General features: G+C 31.5%; 1 protein-coding gene across 2 annotated transcripts in view; it reads left to right on the top strand.

The window, feature by feature from the left end:
* The window catches only part of LOC127723462 (cadherin EGF LAG seven-pass G-type receptor 1-like), a 31835-nt gene extending 23253 nt beyond the window's left edge, over positions 1-8582 (top strand). For both annotated transcript variants that reach the window (XM_052230110.1, XM_052230109.1), the window contains exons 14-18: positions 2174-2740; positions 5467-5621; positions 6249-6390; positions 7271-7415; positions 8416-8582. In XM_052230110.1, the coding sequence (XP_052086070.1) occupies positions 2174-2740; positions 5467-5621; positions 6249-6390; positions 7271-7415; positions 8416-8510 (1104 nt within the window). In that variant the 3' untranslated portion in view covers positions 8511-8582. The remainder of the gene's footprint in view (positions 1-2173; positions 2741-5466; positions 5622-6248; positions 6391-7270; positions 7416-8415) is intronic.
* The last annotated feature ends 13930 nt before the right edge of the window (positions 8583-22512 follow it).

Consider the following 22512-nt stretch of genomic DNA (forward strand, 5'->3'; position numbering starts at 1 on the left):
TATAAAGACTATTAATGTTGATGACTAGACTATTATTGAGAAGTCCATAATATCGTCTCAAATTTAACCCAACAATATTATATCATCAAATTTGCTCACGTAAATTTTTGTTCTTCCCTAAGCAGGATTCAAACCCTTGCGTCTGTGACATCGTCGCAACACCGCCCGCACCGTGTCCAGCGCCCTAGACCACTCGACCACCTAGTCTACATAAAAATATAGCTTTCGGTGGTCGATATAATGCCTTTCCTCGTCGGCTTTATCTAGGGTTGTTACACAGTACATGATGTATATTGGTTAATAGATGGTGTACTTTTCAGATCAGCCTTTCGTCTGTCGTAAAGGATGATTATGTTAATTACCATGCCGCCACATCAAGTTTTGATTTTATTATACACGTCTTAACATGTGACAACTTTAAGACAGACATTCTCCATCGGATAACACGTGGTTATACATGACTAAAACCATATATATAATTCGTCTCAAATTTAGCTAAAAAATGTTAAATATATATATATATATCAAGTACACCTACACACAACTGTTATGGAAGGAATAATTCATGTAAAAATTGGCCCGGTTAGTCCCAGAGGGTATCGCCAGCCAAAGAATCAGTACCAAGGTACTGGCATAAAAATACGGATATTGTGTAATTGAAATTTTCTTATACAAAAGTTTAGAAATTTGCAAATATTTTGGCCCCGAGAATCACCGAAGAGATATTAATTGTCGAAATGCGCATCGGGGGCAGTATAATTGGTACTTTTTATGTTATTTCATTGTATATCTGACACCACGGAACTGCTTATTTGCACATCCTTTCACATTACATTGAGATGTTACTACTTGGAATGGGAAGTTGACAATAGGAAATCTGAAATCATAACGTTTATGGTAGATCCTGGTTTGTAGTCGTACATATGTGTATATATATGAAAAAAATATCCAGATACGAAGCAGATCTTCTGGTATCCGTTGTCACTTAAATTCTTAGTTCACTTGGATATATGAGATGGAAACAATCATGAACATTTGGATTGTTGAGTGACACGAGAACTCTGATATATCTGAATGTGAAATTAGAAATATAATATAAAGAAAAATGTAATCTATGAAGCAAAATTATAGATACTTTAAAAAATACTATTTCTCCGTAATATATGGTCAACTTAAAACCTGGGTTTTTTCAAGGGTGATACAAAACCTCTACACGCACTTGGCACAACCTAAAGCAAAAATTGAACAGCCTTATTGTTGCTATTCTTCAATTTAAAGCCACAATTATATCTTTAACACTGATTAAAAACTAGCAGCACATTGTAATATTAAACCACTTACAAAAATCAGTTTGAGCGTCACTTTTTTCCATTGTTGATGATGCTACAACTGAAAATTGATGATAACAGATGCTGGATGATATCGAATAACATAAGAAACAAAGACATCACATATAAACAATCTCACTGTCAAAAAGAAAAAAACAATACAAACATTTACTCACCATGGACACCATCAATGTATTTATTATATTGATTGACTTTCAGGACTCATAGCTATATCGTGGGGGCCAGTTTTTATTGGCGGTGGAAACCAGAGTGCCCAGAGAGAACCACCGACCTTCGAAAGGAAACTTGCAATCGTAATCAATTAAGATTGGAGTCGAATGCACCTGCCACGTGCCACGTGCGAGAACTCACAACCTTAGTGTTGATAATCTAGTGATGCAGTAGATGAACTACTTAGACCAGTGTATTTGTAAGATGACTTACAGGAAATCTATATGAATTGAGCAAATAACACAGAGAGGCACAAAAATCTCGAGAAAAACATAAACGAGAACACAGAGGCCATAATTGCTAATTCGTGTAGCACAAAAGCAACTTTTGCGGTCTCCACACATTTCAAAAGAGACAAAATATTATTGTAAAGTGAATGTTAACATAGATTTCTCATGCATTTATAATATCATATCCAGCATTTACTAGTATTAATTCATTTATTTGTTTTATATTATTAGCAGCAATATTTGTTGTCCCCTAAATCAGATCGTTATTACTGTAAAGGTCAAGTGAAGTAGGGGCATATATTAAAAATTATATACGTTATATTGATTGGTTGACTGTTAGATAATTATGTCGGTACAATATAATTAAGACAATTTCAATTCCAGGGAGAAACACTTCTTTCATCACCTAATATTGATGCATCAGATCCAGAAAATGAAACTTTAAGATACACGTTGGACTGTAATGGATATAATACAACATATTTTGAAATGGATGAAAGTACAGGCGATGTTTATTTTGGAAGAGATTTTGATTCGGATATTGGTCACCCACCGGTCACTGAATGCAATGTTACCGTAACGGATCCAGGAGGTTTGACAGACACAGCATTTTTAACCATAAACATAGCAGACACTAATGACTTTACACCAGAATTTGAGCGAGATTTCTACAATGTATTCTTATTTCCAACTGAGGATATTGGAACGATACTAATAAATGTCTCGGCATCAGATGGGGACATTACAGAAACTTGGAATATAATATCCTACGGCATGGATCAATCAGGTTTAGGGAATAGCTATTTCAATATCGATGAAAATGGAACAATATCTGTAGCAATGGATATTTCTGCAGCCTTTGATTATGGCCAGACAGTGATCTTGACTTTGAGTGCAACTGATGGTGGAGGACTGCAGGGATTTGCTACCTTGTCATTGATCTTCCCAGAGGTAATGAAAAGAGATAAGTTCAGTTCTAAACAAAAATCTGTCTTAACTTTAATTAAACGGATTCCAACATTAAATACAAATATTTAGTTACTACGATTATCGATAGAATAGATATTTCATGAAATAACACAAAAATAGAAGACCAATTGAAGGGATTAAGATATTAAATGTTATATATTCCCGACTTATAAATCAGTTGAAATATTGCATTGTTAAATTAGTACAAACAGAGGATAACAGAAATCATTAAAATACCGAACTGCACAACATATCACGACAATCAATAGTACCCGACTTCTTCCCCGAAAAATATATCAAACATGCAAACAGCGATAAAACAAAATCTTTTTGTTTTAAATCCAAGGAAACATATGTTTATATAAACAAACTGTTCGTCCACTGAAAATCGAAATACCGTATAAAGAATCAATCTTTTCACAATGATGCTAATTTTATCCATAAATAATGTCCTGACTACCAAAATATAGCTTATGAATCTGTAAACACTGGTTAAGTAACTTTGGTGGCAAAAAGAAAAAGCACCTTGTTAAATTCTTTTTATATCAGAATGAGATATATTTATGATGCCCTTTTACTCAATAACACGTCCTCCCTTTCAGTAAGAACTTTTTCATGGTGAACTTCTCATTTTCGAAAGTAACATACCATCTGCTACATCGTATGATGTTAACATATTTCAATTGATACTTATGCACGGGCATATTTAGATTACACGTACTACATAATCAGGTGTCTCCTCATAACATAAAACTGCTGCTATGATTCAAAACGGCTGAATTCGGCACAACATACGATTTACGTTTACCATAACGAAATAGTTGACCGATACGATATATCTATGTCTCATCCAACACGTTACATATTTCGAGGACTTAGATACTAAGATATTCAGTCTTTGGTTTTTCTATGATATGGTTGTATATTCTGTTGTTTGTCTTTTGAACTTTTTTATTTGTTTGCCATGTCATTGTAAGTTTATGACTAATGAGTCTGAATTTCCCTTTGGTATCTTTCGCCTCTCTTTTGGATACCCGAATAGCCAATTATGGCCTTTTTTATATTTTTACATTTTTACTAAGTGTAGATTAGCGTAACGAATGAGCCGCTTATCCTGACGAAACACCCTATCTCGCACTGTTTTGAATAAATGCTATTCACTGAGGTTTTTTTTAAGAAAATAAGTCTGAAGTTTCGCTTATTCGATTTAAGTATTGTATAAAATTACTTCCTAGTTTTATAAAAATAATAAGACCCACACTTTTGTGATCAAACAATAACCAGAAAAAAAGTTAAGCATTTGTCATATAATCCATAAAATATCTAGGCTGGCATAGTTATTAGGTAATCCGGAAGTGACCAGAATCAGGAACTTGAAATCACAACATTTCAATTTTTTTTTATTTTGTATGCATGTTATGAATTCAGATTCTAAGCAAAAGTTGTCGACGTATGTTTATGTTTAATGAATGTATCTTAATTGTATTAGCAACAACATTGCTGTAGCAAAATAACGAAGGTATATACATATATGACAAATATGACGGAATACATGATCTTCCAATAAGTGCTTTTTCCCGGTAAAATTTGGCTGCACAAAGGAAATATCTTCAGGTTACAATTTCCTATGACGCAGTTTTCCCCATTGACCTCTGGTCAACTGGAATATTTCATTCAGAAAATCGAAATTGGAAGCTCATTTATACAGAGAACAATTAAATTATACAGACTTGTTATTACGCATACCTTATATAACTGTTAATCTGTGATCTTAATGTCCATGTCGGCGTTATATAGTTGAATAGTTTCTTTGATAAGCATTTTTGCAAAGCTTGTAACAAAAAAGGAGAAGGTTCTCAATTTTTGAGTTTCCCTCGGAGTGATGTATTTTTGTTATACTTTTTTTCAATAAGTCCCTTACATGGCCAATATTTCTAGCTACAATTTAAGGTAAGAATTTATTGACAGATATCACAATGAATCATAGCTAATCCATTGACATGATAGGAAATATGTCTTTTTGTTAAAAATGATTTACGTACTTGCGTTTTCATGAAGTCACAGGCACTCATTTTGATTTTTCACGAAAATTCACTGGAAACTGGTAAATTTCTATTGACTTTTGTCGAGCCTGTGACTTTTGTCGCAAAAGCGAGACATAGCAATCCTACATTACGTCGTCGGCGTCGTCGGCGTCGTCGACGGCGTCCACAAATATTCACTCTGTGGTCAAATTTTTTTAAATTTTAATTACTTTCTTAAACTCTCCTGAATTTCTACCAAACTTGGACAGAAGCTTGTTTATGATCATAAGATAGTATCCTGAAGTAAATTTTGTAAACAAAATCCTGTTTATCCGTATTTTACTTATAAATTGACTTAGTTTTTCTGCAAGCTAACATTACATTCACTCTGACCTTTTGCTACGAATGCTTCGCCGCGCACACATTTCATTGTCTCTTTTGTATACGTTTGTTTCTGTATTTTGTGTTGCAGAATATTCATTTTGGTCCTATCTTGTGTAAAGTTATTTATTTTCAGTTCTTACCACGACAGTTATTTTCAAAATCTTCCTGCCCCCACCCCTACCCTGCTCCATAACCCCACCACGAAAAATAAAACCCAAAACAGCTGGTCGTCCCCTTTCAACGTTGTAAGTTGCTTTTAACGTAAAAAAAGTTCTCACATTGTTGCATTATATGTTTCAGACAACTACAACATCTACGACTACTACCGAGCGTCCGTTCAAGACTGAAACGTACCCCGACAATGGGTACTGGTATCTTTTTGCAGGGATAGTTCTGATGATGAATACAGTCTTGATTATTAACCTGTGCATGAAATATTGCAGACCTTGTACAGAGTAAGTAATTGTTTTTTTTGGTCGAGATTTCAGAGTATCTTTTAAATGATTGTTATTACTGATACTACTATTATAGACTTCCACTTTGAAATATTAAAAGCACTGCGAGAATTAAAAGCAAGATCATTCCAAAGCATTGAAGTGAATATAGAATGCAGGAAATATAGGTTCTAGTGATGATATGCTCATTTTCACTGTGATGGTTGAAGTCCCAAAATATTATCAAAGATACATTGCTTATGATTTGGTACGACAGACTCGTGTGACGTCTACATAAGACTTATCAGTGTCATTTAAAACAAAACAATTGGAAAGTCAAATTGAATACAAAGTTGAAGAGCATTAAAAACCAAAAGATCCGAAAATTTATGCCAAATAAGACTAAGGTAATTAATGCGTGAGAGAATACAAATCTAAGTGTTTCGAACAATTCGAACTTTTATAAACAGTAAATATACAGAAAATATATCGTATAAGTGTATATATTCTTCAAATTGTGGTCAGGGGCGGACTTTATGAAACCTCAGATAATGTTTTCTGTACTTACATTTATGCACAGACGTCTGATATTACAGTCTTGTGTGTTTTTTCTTATTAAACAAGATCAGTTATTTTTTTTTCTCGTAGCATTGACAAAAGAACAGAATCGCAGAAGAGAGATGATAGAATAAAAGCTGCACAAGAAAGAAAAACTAAAGTCAGATCTGACTTTTTTTCAACGGACGATCCTTGGAGTGTGAATAGGTATCAAAGTAGAAAGGTGCCAGAGGTCAGTTGAATAATTTGCTGTAAAAGTATGAGTATTCCTGGAAAGAGGAATAAGAAGGGGGCAATTTGATAAATATAGAATTGAATGCTTGATTTAAAATGTATTTTGTTTGGTTGTACTGTTGGGCGTATTGTAATACTTAAAAAAAGAATTGTTACTACATTGAAATTTTGATCATTACATAAATGTTTAAATGTGTCAATTCAAAACGAAGCGATAAAAGAAATATACATGAAGATAGAAAAGTAAGTATTTTTATGCCCCAACTAGGGGCATTATGTTTTTCGTACTGTGCGTCCGTTCGTCCGTCCGTCTGTCCCGCTTCAGGTTAAAGTTTTTGGTTTAGGTAGTTTCTGATGAAGTTGAAGTCATATTAACTTGAAACTTAGTACACATGTTCTCTATGATATGATCTTACTAATTTTAATGCCAAATTAGAGTTGTGACCCCAATTTCACGGCCCACTGAACATATAAAATGATAGTGTGAGTAGAGCATCCGTGTACAATGGACACATTCTTGTTTGCATTTGCAAATTGAGTATTATTTTTGAGTCATCAAAGTAAAGTAGCAGCAGCAGTAATTTCTCGATGTTCCCATCTCATAAAATATTCATTATTATCAAGTACACATAGAAAATACGACAAAACACTGTTTGGTAAAGAGAAAGTCCTAGACAAAAAAATCAGTATCAAAATGTCTAATTGTACTAGTAATTGAAAGACAATTTTAACATCATTTTGTTTTAATTTTCCTTTAGTTTGAGAACAAATTTATTTATAATTTGATAAATTTGATAAATAAATGAAGCTGTGTCTTAGAACAAGTTCAACTGGTTTGGATAAGGTTTTTTATATGTTTTTTTTTAAATATTTTTCAGAAGCAGGACCCTGCTCCTGCAATAAACAGAAAAACTAAACGTAGTGACGAGAAATCAGTTAATAGTTTAGACCAAGCAAGCCAAGGAACTACAAATGCAAACAGATCGTCAATGGAATCATTTGACAGTTCAAGTACTTCTAAAAGTAAGCAATATGCAACCGTTATCTTTAACCATTACACGCACTAGACATGCATGCTAAGGCATTACAAAGAAAATCTGTTGATCCAGGTGCAATATCGTTCCTCAACCTTTCAATTATTGATATTAAGCTATCACTATACATCCAAAATATGGAATATGTATCAGTTAGAAAACAACCTTAATGTTCATCAAACATTAAAAACTAAACGATATCTAGCGAGGAGTCAACATACCTGCATACGGTGATAAACAGTAAAGACACAATGACAAAGTTAAATTCGACGACACTTTCATTTTAGTTACAAATAGCAACAATGGCTACTGTTGAATCAATTTTACAATTAACATGTATGTAATTTTCTAACAGGTCGAATTAAGAACTTGTAACATAATGTGTAAATTTTAGAGGATAGCATCAACTCCATAGTCAGTGCTTTGGTATTGACATAATTTATAACAAACTTTTCTTAAATTCTCCGTTGAAAAAAATATATATAAAGGAGCTAAGGTTCCAAATACCTCAGGATAAGTTGTCCTTAGAATAATTTGGCTATTATTTTAGGTCCCTTTCGGTCATATAACGCCTCACGTGCTTTTGTCGTATACATGCTGGGCTTTACAATGTTTAGGGTAAAGCGTTCCTGATAAAGGTAAATCTAGAAAATCGATACGGACGCACTAAATTAATAAAGTGTTATTTTTCATTAAGTAAAATGACCGGTATCTTGCTACGTTATGTGAGTTTGTAATAACAAAATTAATAACGCATGCAAAGAAGGAATTGTTTACTCTTTGTCGTCATTCGTCCCTGGTATTGCTTCTTGACATTGTAAGTACTTATATTGCGTTCGCTGTCTTGGCTGGCCGATGTGTTTATCTCTTTGTTGACTTATTATATAAGAAATAACGTACCTATGCGCATTTACATGTTTAACAATATAACGAATATTTCTAAAGATCGTATTCACCTAAATATTGAAATTGTTTTTTCTGTCTTTTAGATCTTTTTCCGTACAATCAACAATCACATCATATATTTAATCCTAAAACTGGTAGGACAGGTAAAAGGCATGTGGACCAAAAGTCTTTGTGGTGAAATATCATGTTGGCAACAGCAGTAGCAAAATACATTTTACTTCGCCGACTACGTTATTAATATCATTTTAATAAAATGTTTTAAAGAATTGTTGTTTAAAGCAAATGAATAAAAAGGTTTTACATTGAGGTTCTGAAAAAGAAATCACCAATTCACCACCATTCCAACTGACTCCATTTTCAGAAAACGAAATCTGTAACAAACATAAACTTTTAGCTTCCGCTTTACAAGCAGAACCAAATACAATGAAAGTCCCAACTATGTATTGGCTTCCGAAGCTACACAAAACACCTTACAAATATAGATTCATTTCGTCTTCAAGCCATTGTTCCACTACTAAATTGTCTATTCTTCTTACCAGTACACTTGGTACAATCAAAAACCTGATAATAAATTGTTCAAATAAGGCCTTCGAAAATAGTGGAATTAATTACTTTTGGAGTGTCAAGAACTCATTGGAAGTACTTTATAAATTACATGCATATATTGGTGATTTTGAATCTGTTCAAAGTTTTGATTTTTCTACCCTATATACCACATTGCCTCACATTCTCATTAAGAAAAAATTCACACACCTAATTAAATGGGCATTTAAAAAGTCAGAATGTGAATATATATGTTCAAACTCTTTTAGGTCATTTTTTAGTAGCAATAAACAAAAAAACTTTGTCAATTGGACATGCTTTGATACTATATATGCCCTTGAATTTTTACTAAATAACATTTTTGTTCGCTTTGGAGATTCCGTATATCGTCAGGTTATCGGAATTCCAATGGGGACTAACTGTGCACCACTCATTGCGGACCTTTTTTTGTATTGCTATGAGTTACAATTTATGACAAAAATCAGCAAAGACCCATCGAAACAACATCTGATACACAAATTTAATAATACTTTTAGATATTTGGATGATATTTTGGCTCTCAATAATGACGACTTCAGTATGAATACTAAAGAAATTTATCCTGTTGAACTTACTTTAAATAAAGCTAATACTAACAATGACCACTGCCCTTTCCTCGATCTTGATATCTATATCATTAACGGAAAGCTTTATACTAAAATATATAATAAAAGAGATGATTTTTCATTTCCTATCGTTAAATATCCATTTTTAGATGGTGACGTTTCCTTGTCACCATCTTACGGTGTTTATATATCTCAACTTGTACGATTCGCTCGTGTATGTAACAATGTTTTAGATTTTAACGAGAGAAATTTATGTATTACTGAAAAATTATTACACCAGGGTTTTCGATATCACAAACTAGTCAAAACATTTACTAAATTTTATCATCGGTATAAGGACATCATTCGTAAATATAGCTCAACATGCAGGCTTCTTACACGTTCAAGTATTTCACATCCAATTTTTTATGGATATATTTTTTATAAAGCACAAAAATGTCAGTATTCACCTCTGAAGCTAACAAAACCTTTAAATAGACTTATTAAGAAAGGATATAGTTACGATACTGTTGTCAGGTCATTAAAGATTGCATACAATGTAGCGAGAAATTCCAGCACCCGGAGGCGTCCTTCAGCTGGCCCCTAAACAAATATATATACTAGTTCAGTGATAATGAACGCCATACTAAACTCCAAATTGTACACAAGAAACTAAAATTAAAAATAATACAAGACTAACAAAGGCTAGAGGCTCCTGACTTGGGACAGGCGCAAAAAATGCGGCGGGGTTAAACATGTTTATGAGATCTCAACCCTCCCCCTATACCTCTTGCCAATGTAGAAAAGTAAACGCATAACAATACGCACATTAAAATTCAGTTCAAGAGAAGTCCGAGTCTGATGTCAGAAGATGTAACCAAAGAAAATAAACAAAATGACAATAATACATAAATAACAACAGACTACTAGCAGTTAACCGACATGCCAGCTCCAGACTTCAATTTAACTGATTGAAAGATTATGTCTTCATCATATGAATATCAGGCACAATCCTTCCCGTTAGGTGTTTAGTATCATACCATCATAACATATATGAGAAGAACATAACCCGTGTCATGCCAACAACTGGTTTTTAAATAAATGTGTTTAGTGCCGATGCAAAGACCCTATAAGTGAATCAATATTAACGCCAAAAAAGACCTGTTGGTGACCTTCTGCTGTTGTCTGTTCTATGGTCGGGTTGTTGTCTCTTTGACACATTCCCCATTTCCATTCTCAATTTTATATTGTATGGCATTCGTCAATTCAAAACAAAGACACAGAACAAAACACATCTAGAGGGTAACATATTCAATTTAAAAACTGACATGTGTCTATACAATTCAAATTTGTAAGGTCTGAATGGTCCAGTTGGGAATAAATCTAATTGAACAAAATGATTATATATCTGTCCTTAGTTGTCATAAGTTTTGCTGATGAAAAGGGAGAAAATCAGTCTCAAATTAGAGAATTCAGTTTGATTGGAATCGTGTTTTCGAAAAGATACTTATGTAATAGTAACTTTTGTTACAATTCAAAAGATTTACAATTCAAAAAAGATCGAAAGCGAGCCAAAGAATAGGGAGAGCATCGAAAACGATTTAGATGCCTACAAAACTAACACTTAACCAAAAATTATTGTTGTAATATGAGGTAAAAATCCAAGTTCTCAAACGATTAAAGTCGTATGAAACGAGTTTCTTGAAACTATCATGTTGATGAAATTTTTACACATGTTAAACCGGTGCAGAGTATATATACTAAACTGCGTCCTCTATGCACGAATTTTTTCATTTCACATATTATAAAAAAAAATTTCATTCCGTGATAACTTTGCCTGGTTATTAACTTTCGTGTTTTACCGAACTGAACGTGACCTTAAGAAAAAATCAACACAGAATCATAGAGCACGGAAGGGGCGATGTTCAATTGTTTTAATATATTTTCCATGCGTTTCTATTTGTTATTTAAACCTGATCATAACAGTTGTTAAATTATATGATTTGGTATATTATAATTTTCTATCAAAATCAATTAACACTATCTACCTTCCACGTTTATTTACCTTTTCTTTCATCACGAATTTTTCCTCGCAATTGCACTCTGCGGTTGCGAAAGTACTTACGACATGTCTCGTGGCTAAGTTCACTGCATACTGAAAAGCTATTCGCGAATTAGAAAACTGTGTTCCGTTAAGTCAATAGCAGCACACTTCTTAACATTTTGATAAGATAAATAATTTTGTTTTTTGAGAAAGTCCATGTACACGTGTTTAATTGTAAAACTTGGCAATTCAAGTATAGAAAACCTGTTCTTTTTTATAAATTTGTAGTATCATTTATGACTACAACTTACATTATTGTAATAGTTAACATTGTGTGGCATGTAATCTCTAATATTTGACGTTGAGTGGCATGGAATTTTCTTTCATCTATCGCGGTCCAATGATGAAACGATGATTCAAGACTTTGTTAAGGTACATGTAAGTGCTCACTTTCAACTGACTTTTATTTGGCATTTTCTGTCTGTTCATAATGCTACTCCGCTGGTCGATGAACAAAATGAAGCTTTAGATGATCAACAGTTTATTTTTCTTTCGCGATATGTATGCCTGTGAGCTTCAATAGTGACTTAGTCTTCTTATTTTTTCTATGAGGGACAATGGCGTGACAGGTAAAAGTATCTGTTAAATTCTTGTTCAAATTGCACAGAGTCAAAAAAAATTAGAATTTAAGTAAATAAGAGTTGATAACATGTATAACAATCATGCAATATATTAATCAAATATAAAAACAAATGTGGTATGATTGCCAATGAGACAACTCTCCACAAGAGACCAAATGACACAGAAATTAACAGGGTCACCGTACGGCCTTCAGCAATGAGCAAAACCAATACTGCATAGTCAGCTATAAAAGGCCCGAAATTAGTTCTTCAAAGGAATATAATTTACAAATATGTTATTGTTAATTGACTCCTAATAACGTACATTGGATCCTGAAATGGGCAATGGTTCTTCTCATACAGCCTTTTCAAGAAGAATGCTTATTCAAAATTAACAAAAAAATCAAATGGATATCATGGAGTTATCTCTCTTTGCAAAATGTACATAATGTTTTACATATACATGTAGTGATTTAAATATGCCATAAACATAATAATGTACTGTTTAATACAATTTTGAAAAAAAAAATCGAAAATATCTATTTGTTTTTCTAAGATTTCTATGCTATCATAATCTTGGTGATATGTTCAACAGACTTTACGTGATTTACATTTAACGGTGAAAGAAGCTATTTTATTACATCTAATGGATTATCTGATTCAGTCACAATACTTGGTGTATCCTATGAGCTATTTTATACAAAAGACACGGCCTATAATTGTTTAGCTTTGCAATGTCGTGGTTTGTTATGTACAATGTAGTACAGCAGGAACAAGAAAATCAAAACTGGATGGCAACTATTGTTGATAAGGATATAGGTTATCAGTATAACGACAAAGTTTTGCAATTGCTACGTGTTTATGTCTTGCAACATCATGTAATTTTTTTAATTGTTGTGAATAATTATGAAGTTTTTGATACCGGGCTGAAGTACGTTCACTATTTACTTTTCACTTTTCAGTATTTGATTTTATAATTTGTATAGTAAATACATTTGTCTCGATAACATGAGCAACATGCAATTAAGAAAAGAATCGATAATTTAACGGCGGAATGTTTTTTTCAGACTTTATTTAAAGATGAGATCTGTTATCAGTTGCTGTCTAAAAGACGACACAATGTATTGCTAGGTTTTTATCTACTCTCTGTAAATAAGCATCGGTAGTTTCAATATCGTATTAAAGGGCACAATGAACAGAGATTCTGTCTCTATAGCAGTGTGAGTAGATTCTGGTCAGTGTTAATATATTATGAGTGGACGCTAAATAGAAAAAGTTAGTTGTATGGCCGGAATGATTTAAGTCATTTATTTTATTTATCATGTTTATCGCTTTTAGTGAAATAATGATTCAAGACTTTATTAAGTTGCATGTATGTGCTCTCTTTGGCTGACTGATTTTGCATTTTCTGTCTGTTCCAGACCCTACTCTACTGTGTGTGAACTTCGATAATGGCTATCGTTGATTTCATAGCGTGACCGTGAAATGTAATCTCTGTTAATTTCATTTTTAACTCGCATAGATTCGAAAAAATTAGAACTTACGTTTAAAAGTCCATATTACAATAATGCAATATAATAAATTTCTTCGAGAAAAATAAATTTTAAAACCATCTAATTGTTTTTGACTGTTTAGTACACATCATGAAATCGGTAATGCAAATAAAAGAAAATGCAATCTAAAATTTAAAAAAAAAAAGTATGAGCATCATGGAGTGATCTGTCAAATTAAAATAATGAATTCTGTATACAGCCTATCATTTAAATTTCAAGGTAACACGTGTTACAGTACAAATTACAGGTAGCTTTTTTCTATATCAAATTTTGCATTTAAATAAAATTCCAAAATATTTATTCCCAGGACTTTCACTAATGAATTATTGGATGGTATTATGTTTAACTATACTTAACATTTAGTATAGCCTGTCGTCTAGCATTGAATACTTTTCTTCACAAAACATGTATCAGATGGTTGTACTGAACATAAAGTTACCAGACTTATAATTTTGTACGCCAGACGGCGTTTCGTCTGCTAGAAAATCATCTTTGAATATAAAAGACCATTTAAAACACGAAGTTGAAGAGCATTTAGGACCCAGAATCCCGAAAGATTTTCCCATGTACAACTAAGATATTATATTCCTGGGAAGAAAATCCTTAGTATTTTGAACAGTTCAAGGTTTTGTACTTTTTTGGCTTAATACCTATTTTGATCTGAGCGTCACTGATGAGTCTTATGTTGACGAAACGCGCTTCTGGCGTATCAAATTATAATCCTGGTACCTTCAATAACTATTTACACCACTGGGTCGATGCCACTGCTGGTGGACGTTTCGTCCCCGAGGATATCACCAGGCCAGTAGTCAGCACTTCGGTGTTGACATGAATATCAATTATGTGGTCATTTTATAAATTTCCTGTTTACAAAAATATGAATTTTTCGAAATACTAAGGATTTTCTTATCCCAGGCATAGATTACCTTAGCCGTATTTGGCACAACTTTTTGAAATTTTGGGTCCTTAATGCTCTTCAACTTTGTACATGTTTGGCTTAATAACTATTTTGACGAAACGCGCGTCTGGCGTATTACATTATAATCCTGGTACCTTTGATAACTATTGTAAACAGCTTATTTATAAATATGATCATATCTTAATAATGCATTTCAACACAACTGTTTACTACTTAGCTGGTGATGAATGTTTCTAGGTTTTTTTTCATTGTTGATATTGTACGGAAGCCATAAAGTGACACACAGAAAAATAAAATCAATCCGTTATTTCCGTTTCCTGATTAGTGATCTCATATGATTGAACAGAAATAACAGTAAATTATTATTTTTTTTTATTCAACAACAGTATTGCACACGCTGTTAACAATTACTCCACTGGCACAGCTATCTCAGTGAAAGTCCTGTTAACAATTACTCCACTGGCACAGCTATCTCAGTGAAGGTCCTGTTAACAATTACTCCACTGACACAGCTATCTCAGTGAAGGTCCTGTTAACAATTACTCCACTGACACAGCTATCTCAGTGAAGGTCCTGTTAACAATTACTCCACTGACACAGCTATCTCAGTGAAGGTCCCTGTTTCATTAGTACCAGAAGTTCAGGGATTCTTCAGGTAGATAAACTGCATAATGTTAGTCGTTTACAAAATATTAATATATCATCAATAGATAAATAATGATATTATATTATAATAAAGTATTTATATCATCCGGCGTTATTTTCGGAATTTCATAGTTCATCCGAAATTGGGATGATTTATAACCTATTACCAGTTTCCATTTGTATCCGGATAACAGTTTATTTTTAATCAATATTGAAATAGATTGTATATTAGCTTTTTCTACATCATTATTCAGGTAAGACAGTTATAATTTCCAAGATTGATAGTCATACGGTAATCGAAAAACAATTGTGCTGTGTTTTTTTGTAATATACATCGTGCCAGATAATATAAATATTGCAATGTTCATCATACATCATAAATAAATACAAAATTGGATAATAAATTAAATAATACACAAAGAAAACATTACTTACCATGTAAACAGTTCATACAATTCAAATACACCTAAATATTTTTTCTAATATACCTTTTCTTTCGTGGCTAGAAAAATTGTTTTGTAGAATGAGCCTATTTCTAAGCTCAGTTCTAAAAACAGAAAATGCATTAATATTCTTTGTTCTAAACTCTGAAAAGATAATGTATTTTGTGAACTGAAAACATAATCACTGTAAGAAAAAAATTAATATCATAGTATTCTTTATTTCTATATCACTTATTTTGTAACCCCAAATCAAATTTTTTAGTGTTGAAATGTGTTTTCAAAGTTTACCTTTTTCTAACAGATTAGATATTTCTTTCAAAAATTTATCAAGAAAGTGGCATTTAATAAAAAAGTGTTCATAATCTTCTGTAATATTACAGTGACTACAGTCTGAGTTTGGGCATATTTTCCATAGTTTTAATGAAATTTTGTTTGGAAGAAAAAATTGTAAGAATTTCCATCTGAACATTTTTAATTTATTTTCTTTCAAATAATTATGAACAAATTTTAGTATATTTTAAGCTTAATTTCTATGTTTTCCAAATTTAGTAGTCTCTTCCATTTGTAATACCAATTGGTATTGCTTTATCTTGTTCTAATAATATTTTTTAAATTTTATTTGTTTCTAATTTATTTATATTTTGTTTGAAGTTATCTTTGTCATAAATATACAAAACATTATATGTTAGTACATTAATTGTTCTTGAACAGTTTTCAGCTAATATATTAACCCATTCCTTTGGTATAGCTTTTTTTTTAATTTTAAAAATTCAGTAATCCCGTTTGTCTTTTTATTAAGCTTTTGTCTAATAAATCTTTCTGTTATATTTCCAATGATATCATCTATGTATATTATGTTGCTATTTATCAAGTTTTGGAATAATATTGTTTTTCCTAAAATTTTATTCACTGATTTCCCCAAATAACTTGTTGGCGGATTAGTCTGTAGTTTTTATGGGTATTTATTATTTTTATTTTTATTCTTAATCCAAACTTTGATTATATCAAGATAAAAATCTGGTAGTTTTTTTATATCTGGTATTGAATTTACACTATCCTGATTCATTTGAAATATAAGACGATTGTTTCCGAATTTGTTTAAATAAAATTTTGGTATTACAGTCCAGTTTAAAAATTGCTCTGCATTTAATCTTTTTATCCAACCTATTTTTATTGTTTCTATGTATTTCTCTTAACTAATCATTTTTAATCCCCCATTTAATTTGTCATAACTTAGTACAGAACGTTTAATCTTTTTCCGTTTTGTTATTCCATAAAAATTCAGATATCATTCTTTTAAACTGGTTTAAATACTCTTTATCTATGTTCGAGACAGATGTTAAAAATGTAATATTAGGAATAATTAATGATTTGGTAACTGTGATCATCCCTATCATGGTTTAGTTTCTCTTTTTCCAATTAAGAATAATTTTTGCTGATTTTTCTAAAAGTTTTTCAGCATTTAATCTTTGACACTCTTTTTTATTATGACCAAAATATATACCTAGGCTTTTTACAGGTTTATTTGTCCAGTTAATATTTTCATTTTTACCTTTGCAGTTTTTGTGTTTTCCAAGCCAAACACCCTCACTTTAGCTTTGTTTAATTTCAACCCTGACAATGTTCCAAATGTTTCAATCATATTAAGAGCTTTTGAAATATCTTGTTTTGTTCTAAGAAAAAGAGTGGTATCATCTGCTAGTTGACTAATCTTTAATGTGTGAGTTTTGCCATCAAGTTTAATTTCAAAGCCTTTGAGGTCGTTGTCTTGTCTGATCCTACATGCTAAAATTTCAACAGCAATTACAAACATTATGGCACTACATGGGCACCCTTGCCTAATCCCACAAAAAATGCTTATAGGTTTTGAAATCCAACCATTGTTTATAACTGAGCTTTTAATATCAGTATATAGAACTTTAATCCATTTCAAAATTGAACTTTTGAATCCAAATTTCTGTAAAGCTAAAAACATGAAATCCCACTCTAAAGAATCAAAAGCTTTTGAAAAATCTAAGAAAAGTAGAGCTCACTCTATGTTGATTTTTTTACAAAATCAATGATATCTTGAATTTGTCTAATGTTATATACAATATATCTATTTTTAACATATCCGTTTTGATCCCCATGAATAATTTGTGGTAATATTTTACTAATTCTTTGTGCTAGTGACTGCGCTACAATCTTTGTATCTACATTTAATAATGTTATTGGCCTAAAGTTATCTAGAGAGAGAGAGAGAGGGTCATTTATTTTTATGTAGAAGGGAAATAAATCCTATTTTTTTGTGAATTAGTGAACTCCCCTTTTTCAAATGAGAAATTGAATGTATTAACAGCAAATTCTTTCAAATCTGCCCAGAATATCTTGTAAAATTCTACACTTAACCCATCAATGCCTGGGGCTTTACTAAGTTTCATTTTAAATAAAGATTCCGTGCATTCCTGGAGACTTAATAGACCTTCCATGCTATCACTTTCTTTATTAGTTAATTTATGATCAATTTCTGCATTCATGTAATCTTTAATATAAGTTTTGTTAGGGTTTGAACTTTTGTATATATCTTGATAAAATTCTCTTTCAAGTTGCAATATTTTTGTAGGATCTCTGTGTATTTCCCCATTTTTGTCTTTAAGGGCTGTTCTAATGATCAAAAGAACTTTGTATTTTTCCCCTGCTTCCACCCATTTAATTTTTGATTTAATTTGTGCCCTTTATTTTTTGATTCATATAAATTACTAAGTTTATTTTCTAATCTATTGATTTCTTCATTAAAATAGATAATAACATCTTCTTGGCATTTCATACTTATACATTGATTTAATTTTTTAAGTTTATTTTCTAAAATGTCTATATCTTTTACATTGTTTAGTGCTTTTCTTTTACAGAATGCTATAGTTTAGACTCGCACCCCTGTTTTAAAAAAGATCCCATTGAAGCCCAATATCATTGGTAAGTAATACTTTACATTCATACTGTTTTATAAGTTTCTTAATTATGTTTTGATACTCTTTATTTTCTAAAACACTATCATTTATTTTAAAATATCTTTTTCCTTTTTGTTGTGATCTACATTTTATCATAAGAGATATTGCTTGATGATCTGTATGGGTTATAATGGCTGGTCTTATGTCTGTTGATTCTATTTGAGTTCGTATTTCAGGACAGGTTAAAAAGAAATCAATTCTTGATGCTTCATTGATGTTATTTGTCCTTCTCCAAGTAAATTGTACTTTTTTGCCATGTATTTCTCGCCATATATCACTTAACTTATGCATTTTTATTAAAGATTTTAAACTGGGTACAGCTTTTTTCTCTTTAAAGGACTTTTTTGACATTTTATGCTTGTTGTCTATATTAGTTAAGGTGTCAGTCATGTCTCCTCCTATAATGACCATTCCTAAGCTGTTTAGTTATAACACCTTTTACTTTTTTAAAGAAGATATTTCTTTTTTTGGGTATATTTGATGCATAAATATTTACCAAAGTATATATACTGTCTTCAATTTCAATATTTAAAAGGATTAACCTGCCTTCCTCATCTTGAAATTTATCTATAAATTTATGATCTATCTCATTATTTATGAAGATTGAGACTCCTTTTGATTGTGAGGTCCCAAAGCTGTGATATTGTTGACCTTTAAATTCATATTCTTAATTTATTTTTAATTTGTCTGTATTATTACTTTCCTGTACAAACAAGATGTTACATTTTTGATATTTCATCATAATAAATAATCTTTGTCTTTTCTCTTTTGCACCAAGACCCTGACAATTTTAAGAACAAATATGTATTTTTTTTGTCATAATTTTCTTATTTCGATTAATATGTGTTTATATACTGGCGTGTTCACATCTTCAAGCTAATAGTTTCCTGTACGGCAAAACAGATGCATATATTAAAAAAACTTAAATCTATGTAAAATATTTGTGCTATAAATATATTTAGAACATGAATTAATACCTTCTATAAATGAACAATATTTTTTGTGTAAACATGTAATAAATTCTACAAGTGATATAAAGCAATATAAAATTGTCTGCTTATATTCTTTTTGGTATGATATATTCATTTTATTGTTTTGATTATTGATGTACTTTAATATTATCTTTTTTGAAAAAATATTTTCTTGGTTCAATAAATAGCACGTGTTATTTTCTATTTTCAGCTGCCGAACTATCTTGACACTAATATAGGCATGGCATGAATAAAAATAGTGATCGAATTTCGTGGAACCGAACTGCTTGTCGGGTTGTAATTCACCTGGAATGAGGGAAATTGAATTTACCAGCTAATTATCATTTACGAAAACCTAACTATAATTAACAGTCACATTTATTCTTTATAGACATTGAATGACAAACTTTTTTCTTATGTGACGTTTACATTTTCTGACGTCAGACACGCGAAGCAATGAATGTGGGTCTTAATTTGATAGATGCTTTTGTGCTTTTTTTGTAAATAATTGTTTGTTTTGATATTGTAACACAGTGATGACTGCTGTACCCATATTTTGACTATTTTATTTATAATGTCTGTTTTGTTCACGCATCGTTGTAAATATAACGAAATTTGATAAGACTGTCGTACAAGTGAGAGGTTTAGCGCTATAAAACCAGGTTCAATCCACCATTTTCTACATTTGAAAATGCCTGTACCAAGTCAGGAATATGACAGTTGTTGTCCATTCGTTTGATGTGTTTTGTCATTTGATTTTGCCATGTGATTAGGGACTTTCCGATTGAATTTTCCTCGGAGTTCAGTATTTTTGTGATTTTACTTTTTATTATACTCAAGGACATCCATCTATAATGGACGATCGTAAAATTATCATATACGCCGTAATTCTATAATGGTCTATTAATGTGGTTCCCGTGTTCAAAAGTCATAGAAAAGTATCGACTTCGTTAAATCTATCAAAAGTATAGTAGCAGGTCTAATAACGATACACGCTATTTTTTGTTTTGTCTATGATTTTAAATCAAACCAACACAATAGGTTTGTGATAATTTTGCACGAGCTATTTATATTTATCTGTTTATATCTATCTATAGATAGTTAATTCAGTGCTATATGCCAATCGACAATCTAACGGAGATCATGTCAACGGTTAAAAAGATGGAGTCTAAATATAAAATGTTGAAACTGTTTACGATTTTTATGAATTATAATTGTTTCCTATGGAACCTTGTAATGCTTCTATACTGCTCTTTGGTCGGGTTGTTGTCTCTTTGACATATTCCCCATTTCCATTCTCAATTTTATTTGAAATAAAAAATATAATTCAAAATGAGAATGTGGGGCAATTTGGTGGAAATGATTTCGGCAGCTTAAAACACTTTTTGAACATTGGAATAAAAAAAGGTCTGAGTAGAACAACAAAATCTCTTAGACTAAATGTTCATGAATGGGTTGTTTGATGAATTTATTTTTACTGATACAATATTATGTTTTAACCTATTGTTGTTGTACCAAGTTGTTGTGGAAACGTACAAGTATCAATCAATTTATTTTCAAATTTCCAATCAAAGTAATTTTGCTGACCTTTATGTTTCTTCTGTCCTACAATTTAAACATTTCATGGTGTTTCCCATTGTAGCATGATTCTGATTATGAACACAACACAAAGAATGTATACATTAGCTATGCTTAATTATCAAGCTAGGATGTGTTAATTTTGTCCCTGAATATGTAGAATGGCCTATCCGTTTGGCATTGTATTAAAGCTATTTATTGCTTTTTTAATGTTTTCCGTCCTTAGCATCTCTGACGATATATAGATTGTAAAAATACTCAATTGATTCAGCAGAATTGGTTCCGTTAATGATTTTGCCAATATTGGGTTCTGGCCTCGGCTATTGGAATGTTAGTTCCACATGTGGAACATGCGGAGCATGATCTGCTAACAATTCAGAAGCACCTGAGATCACCCCCAGTATTCATAGGGTTCGTGTAGCTCAGTGTTTTGTTTTCTATGTTGGGTTATGTGTACTGTTGTTTGTTTGTTTGTCTTTTTCTTTTATAGCCATGGTATTGTCAGATTATTTTCGACTTATGAGTTTGAATGTCTCTTTGCTATCTTTCGCATCTCTTTGAGTTCTAAAGAGTAACTATATACCAAGTGGCAAGAACGTCGTGACTGCCATAAAAATAAAGATAATGTTTTACTTAAATTGGCGTATCTTTTTTAAAATTAATAAATATACACATGTGTCACTTACCATTTTCGATTCACCATTTTCAACAAAAGGAAATGCCTGTACCAAGTCAGAAATACGACAGTTGTTTTGCATTCGTTTGATGTGTTTTAGCTTTTGATTTTGCCATTTGATAAAGGACTTTCCGCTTTGAATTTTCCTTGGAGTTCGGATTTTTTGTTATTTTACTTTGTATGTACATATTTATGATTTCTTGTCCAGGTTTGGCTATACTGTTGGTACTTTATTTTTCTTATCAGCTCTTCAACGTTTTTATAAGTGTTCCGATTTTAAAATATTTTTTGTCTTTCGACCATTACTCAAAAGCCATTACCTATCGAAACGCCTATCTTGTGTTTTAATATTGATACCGTTATTGTTAGAACTTATTGATTTTGTAATTTAAAGAAATTGAAATAATTTGTTTCATGATATACAATGTTATTAAGGCTCTCCGTCCTTTTTACTTATAATCTTTAAGACTTCGTAGTTATTTTAGTAATCCTTTGTGTTTTGCGTTGAAAACTTCTGTGTTTGTAACTGGTTGAAATGATTTAAAACATTTCTTTTCATCTTACAATGACGGATATTGAAGTCAATAAATACCTAAATATTTGATACGTTACACAGT

Source organism: Mytilus californianus, unplaced genomic scaffold (assembly GCF_021869535.1).
Source record: "Mytilus californianus isolate M0D057914Y unplaced genomic scaffold, xbMytCali1.0.p SCAF_13, whole genome shotgun sequence".
In the NCBI taxonomy this organism is placed as follows: domain Eukaryota; kingdom Metazoa; phylum Mollusca; class Bivalvia; order Mytilida; family Mytilidae; genus Mytilus; species Mytilus californianus.